The sequence below is a fragment of the Merops nubicus genome, unplaced genomic scaffold (assembly GCF_000691845.1).
Source record: "Merops nubicus isolate BGI_N331 unplaced genomic scaffold, ASM69184v1 scaffold10062, whole genome shotgun sequence".
Classification (NCBI taxonomy): domain Eukaryota; kingdom Metazoa; phylum Chordata; class Aves; order Coraciiformes; family Meropidae; genus Merops; species Merops nubicus.
The window spans coordinates 1-5,264 of record NW_008595602.1 but is presented as its reverse complement, the minus strand read 5'-3'; the positions used below and the strand labels follow the sequence as shown (position 1 = coordinate 5,264).

General features: G+C 48.8%; 1 protein-coding gene across 1 annotated transcript; it reads right to left on the bottom strand.

The window, feature by feature from the left end:
- Nucleotides 1–251: 251 nt before the first annotated feature.
- LOC103768940 (chromosome unknown open reading frame, human C1orf228) lies at nucleotides 252–2,583 on the bottom strand (the record flags this gene model as incomplete). The annotated part of the gene is given in 5 exon segments (XM_008936106.1): nucleotides 252–323; nucleotides 474–670; nucleotides 1,303–1,469; nucleotides 1,965–2,033; nucleotides 2,372–2,583. Coding segments are annotated over 5 exon segments (711 nt in total), but the record flags the coding sequence as incomplete, so codon positions are not given.
- Between the last annotated feature and the right edge of the window lie 2,681 nt (nucleotides 2,584–5,264).

Below are 5,264 nucleotides of genomic sequence, written 5' to 3'. Positions count from 1 at the left end.
CCTTAAAGGAGCTGTGCCGCCGCTCCGCGGTGCACCATGGGTATGCAAATAAGCTGAATGTTAACGAATCATATGCTAACGAGGCGCCTTGGGCGCCGAGCACGGCTGTAGGTTGTCGGGAGTGGGGCTCTGTGGGGGGTGCTGCACCCGTGTGGCCCCGCCAGTGGCCTAGTGTCCCAGCCCAGACTCCCCCAGGCCCTCTCGGCTTCCCCCCCGGGTGGCTGGGGGGGCTCTACACTCCTTTTTTTTACCTCCCGGTGCACTGAGCACAGCATGCCCAGCACGGGCTCCACCAGGACAGAGGGTGCCTCTCCCATGGCGTCCTGGGGGGATGAGGGCAGAGTGTCAGCAGCAGTAATCACACAGTGCTCCAGACTCTCCTCTCCTCAGCACGGGGCAGCCCCCAGGGCCAGGGAGACTGGCACAGCTCCTGCCAGGGCAGGAAGGAGGACAGGGGAGCTCATGCTGCCCACCTGCATGGCCGCCAGCATCTGGAGAGCCAGCTGCTGGGCACGGGGGGAGGCGCATGGCAGCACTGCAACGAGGCCTTTGTAGACTTGGTTCTGGTACTTGGGATTGCCACAGCTCAAAGAGTCCAGCAGAACCTGCACATCTTCTTGAGCCTCTGCTGAGCTGGAAGTGGCCAAGAACTTGGCGAGGGATCGCACCCCTGTGCAGAAAAAGAGATGCCAAACTGCGTGCCTGGATGAGTTGGGGTCACCTATCTTAGCCATTTCAATGTCACCCCCAAGAGAACCCAGCACCGCATCCTGCTCAAAGTGTGGCTCAAAGAACAGACGCCAGGAAAAAAGTTCACAACGCTGTGGCAGGAGGTATCACCCCATAGCTTCTGACAATGTAATCTGAACTACAGAACAACTAATGGGGTTTGGCTTTCACTGCCCAGGAATAAAAACTGGAAAAAAAAACACTGTAGTGCTCTTTCAAGAGATACAGGCTGCAAACCTCTCCCACGCCTGAGGTGAAGGCTGGGGAAGTTTGCAGCAGGTGAACGCTGCAGGTAAGAACGGAAACTGTTTTGTGGTTTAACTGGAGCAGTTGGAACCAGCAGCACAGCAATATCACGTCAAAAGAAACGACTGTAAAGAAAGTGAGCTCATTAAAAGAGAGAGAAGGGATGAAATGCCACTGCTCAACAATGGCCAGGACTCTGAACTCCTTCCAGCCCGGGAACACTGGCTGGAAGGGAGCGGCTCCGCGTGGCAACCAGCCTGGGGCCAGAGGTCAGGGAGAACATCCTTGCCTGAACTGGGAAAAAGCACAGATGGACGTGCCACCTACTGCAGCTTTCACAAATGAGCTCCTTATACTTCCTGCCAGGGTCTGCAATGAGCTGCAGCAGCTTTACACACTCCCTTTTGTCCTCTTCTCTCTGGTGGTTCAGCCCCAGTATTTCCAGGAGAATCAAGACACCTCCAATCTCCAGAAATTCAATAAGGTACCTGTGTCTGCAAGGACAGGGGAACAAAGCCAGCAATGTCAGCTGCCTTGGAGCCCACCTTCCTCTGTCAGCACGTGGTGCAGCTGGGAACCATCACCTCCTGCCCCGCTGCAGCAGGCGCCTGGTGGCTCAGCCTGGAGCGCAGAGGCAGATGCCCACCAGCAGCACGCCGTGCTGCCATTCGGCAGGTCACCGGCTCATGTTTTACCCATTTCAGATATTGAACCACAGGCAGAGAAGGCCCCATCTCTGCACGCAAGCTCTCACCACGCTACTTCCACAGTGTGCCAGTGACCCCGTGGCTCTGGAGACGTGCACACACGGTCGATTTGGGTTTGAGGGCATTTGAATTCCTACCGCAACCGGTTCTGGGGACTACCTTGCCTGAAGTGCTTCCTCAGCCTTCCCAAAAGATGGCCAAGGATTTTCCTTACCTACTCAGCCCCTCACCTTTGTGTGCCTCTCCCGCAGCAATTCCCACACAATGAGCGTCCGTACTCACCCACTTGCAGCAGACAGGAAAATGCTGATGGACTAGAGCAGCTTGTTGAGGCACGTGCTGTACGTGTAGCTGTTTGACAAGGCTAAGGAGAGATTTACAGACCATTGCAGTGTCCCCTTTGACAATGTGGAGGTCTGAACTAGGTGAGAGAGCGTGGGCCTTCTCACAGGTGAGCAGAGGTGTCATGCCCATCCTAGTAGTATGATAAAACCCCACTAATTCTAGGTCCCTGGGAGACAGGTTACATGGCTTTCCCTTCAGTTCCATCTTTAGATAGCCATGTTATTTTTTTTTAACCTGGCTCCATACAGAAGCTTGTTCTTTAGACAGATTATAGGTAGAGAACTTTCCCCTCCTCTCCATCCCACTGCCACATGCCACCTCCAGCTGTCCAAGGAAACGGATACGTCATCCTGAGCCATGTTGTTAGGCGAGCCAGAAACAAGCTGGCTCCCTGGGAGAACTCCAGCTCCAGCTCTCGTTCTGTCTTGCCATTGTTGCTTTTAATGAAGTTGTCAAGAATGTGTCTTCGAGCAACCTTGTGGGCAGTATCCCATTCCTGCAGGAAAACCATGAGCTTCCTGATGGCTTCCTGCTCTTTGACAGAAGTCATGATCTCTTCTGCCTAGAGAAAAATGAGAAAGAAGTTAAAGGAGGGCTTTGAATATAGAAAAAGCCTGAACGAAGGAATCTCTACCAGTTTCACATCTAAAATCTCTGGTAAATAATGTTAAAGCATTTATTAGCCATTAACTGAATCTCATTTTCCTTTATATTCATTTCATAAATAGGAAAACTGAAGCAAAAGGAGAGTTCCTGGTGTGTCTGAAGCTGCTCAATGAATTTGCAGCAGGCTTGAGATTATTTACTAGGGTAGGTGACTTCAACTGAGGAGCTCTCTCCTCTGCTCCGTTAATCAAGTCATTTTGATGTTACCCATTACCCTAGCCTTGGTTTCTCAATAGTCTCATGATATGAACACAGCATCTCATATCTGACCTGCTGGAGAACAAATAAGGTGAAATGAGAGCACAAATAGGTCTGGATTTATGGGGAGTGACAGGGTCAAGGGGGCTGTAAATGCCTGTTAGCACAGCAGCGCAGCAAGCCCTCGCTCACGCGATGGAGGAACAGTCCTTCAGACTGGGCCCACATTCACTCCAGGACAGTGTGCTTGGCCCTGGCAGTTGGGAGAGCGCTTTGGGGATCCCTTGGTGTAACAGACACCAAAAAGCTCTGCTTTTTTCTTATCTAATTTCTATGCCAAGCTAAGAAAAACTGAAATGATGAGAACTACAGATAAGAAGACAGAAGCTCCAGAAACATCCCTTGCCTGCACTTCCCTCCATCCCTTCACATAGGTGTTAAACAAAGCTATCCATATTTTGCCAAATTTCTTTGGCACGTTTTTGTCTTAGTATGGTATGCCCTCTTGCAGCTTGATAAATGTGAAGGTGCACTTGGCAGTTGGGCTTTAAGACACTGACCGACCTTGTGGAGCCTCGCAGTTAAACATCAGTGTCTGTGTCTATACACAGATGTGGAAAGAGGGACAAGGTCAGGGGCAGCTGCACTAACACGGGTGTGTTGTCATCTACCAAGCTGTGTCAACACACCTGACAATAAGAAAGGAATCCACACCTTGTCTAATACAGTTCTTAGACTTCCTACATAAGAAAAGCACCATTTTAGGTTTTCTTTACAGTGTGGTTTAAGAGAAAAAAAGTGAAAATTACACAAAATATTTGGCTTTAAGAATAAGAAGTTTCTTTCAATGTAATGTAAGTTGCCAGTATTACCAACTTCCTATCTACAAAGTCATTAAGCCTTTTCTCCTAGTATCTGGAGGAAAGTTCCAAATCAGTTCCAGAATATCCCCAAGATACCTGATGAAAAGTAACATTCTGCTGCTATTACCTGAACCAGACTTAAAACAGTGACCAAGAGGTGAACATGCACCTCAGTATCTGAAAACAAACAAAGTCTTCAAAAAGCTGTTGAAGAAATGTTTGATGATGAAATTTCATTTGTGAATTAATGGTCTGTGCTCTGTAAGGAGCCTGTGTCCTTGGCAGGGCGTTTTCAGGATCTCCTCTGCGAGGAAGCAGGTTTAAAATAAATCCATTTTCCCAAAATAGTTGTGATTGAAAATGTTATTAGCCATAACAAATGTTAGTGCTGACAGGAGAATGGCCTGTTTGGGGCCTCTGGTGAAACAGTCAAGTGAAAGTCATATTTCACATTATTGCAAGCATTTTCCTGTGATTTACAGAATATTTGTGAAACATTCCTTGCAAGGCGTATGATTGATACTGAGAGAACAGCTAGTGTGTAGGGGGAATCTGTATTTCATAGACACCGTTTGCATCAAATTTACAGTCCCATAAAGTGCTCCTCTGTCCTCAACAGAGATCTAGTTAAAAGAACTTTACAGTCTGAAACATCCCAAAATTGACTCTAAATTAACATTTCCATATTTATGTTTAAGATGCTGGTGGTGTAATGCTATCCTATTTTTATTACAAAGCTGCAGTAACCCCCTACTCTTCAGCAATAGAAGCGCCAGCCTCTGGACGTGAGGATTTTGGTGATAAAAAGGGATTGCCTATGAATCAATGGCAAAAAAAGAAGAGTGTGAAACAATGATCCCATGAGGCTTCTGAGGATACAGTGGTATCTGTCCCTGGATGCTGTAACAGCATCTGCTGGCATAGTAGTCTTTAAGCCAGCATTGGTAAGTACCCTGAAAAAGCACATGAATATTTTTATTAAGATCAGCTTACACATGGGAACATAGAGACACAGGGAAGTGAAATGACTTGCCTGAGTCGTTTGTCAGTGCTACATCAGCACATAACTCCTGCCTGTTGGCTCCAGACTCCGCTTTCAACAGTGCTGGGCTAGCACCCCAGTCTATTTGGCCTAACAATCAAAACAAGGCTGAGTCAGGGCAGTGCTTTATTCCCGCCAAGAAAAACAAGCGATTTAGGAACTGGCTCTGGCAATTCAGCAATTCTTTACATCCCGAGCGCTGCTAAATCATCAAATGGAGATCAAAAGGCAGAGTGGTGCCGCGCCAGCCTCCACCTCACCGTCCGAGCGTGAGGTGCCGGGGACTGGTAGCCTTGGACTCGCGGAAGGACGGGCTGACGGTGATTTGGTGTTACATCTTGGAACATCAGGGTTGTGCCCAGCCTCAAGTGAAACCCAGACCTTCTGCCTCCCGAGCAAGTTCCCCCCGCTGCCCCTCTCCTGGCATATATCGAGTCCCCCCTCACACACCAGGCGCCTTCACCAGCG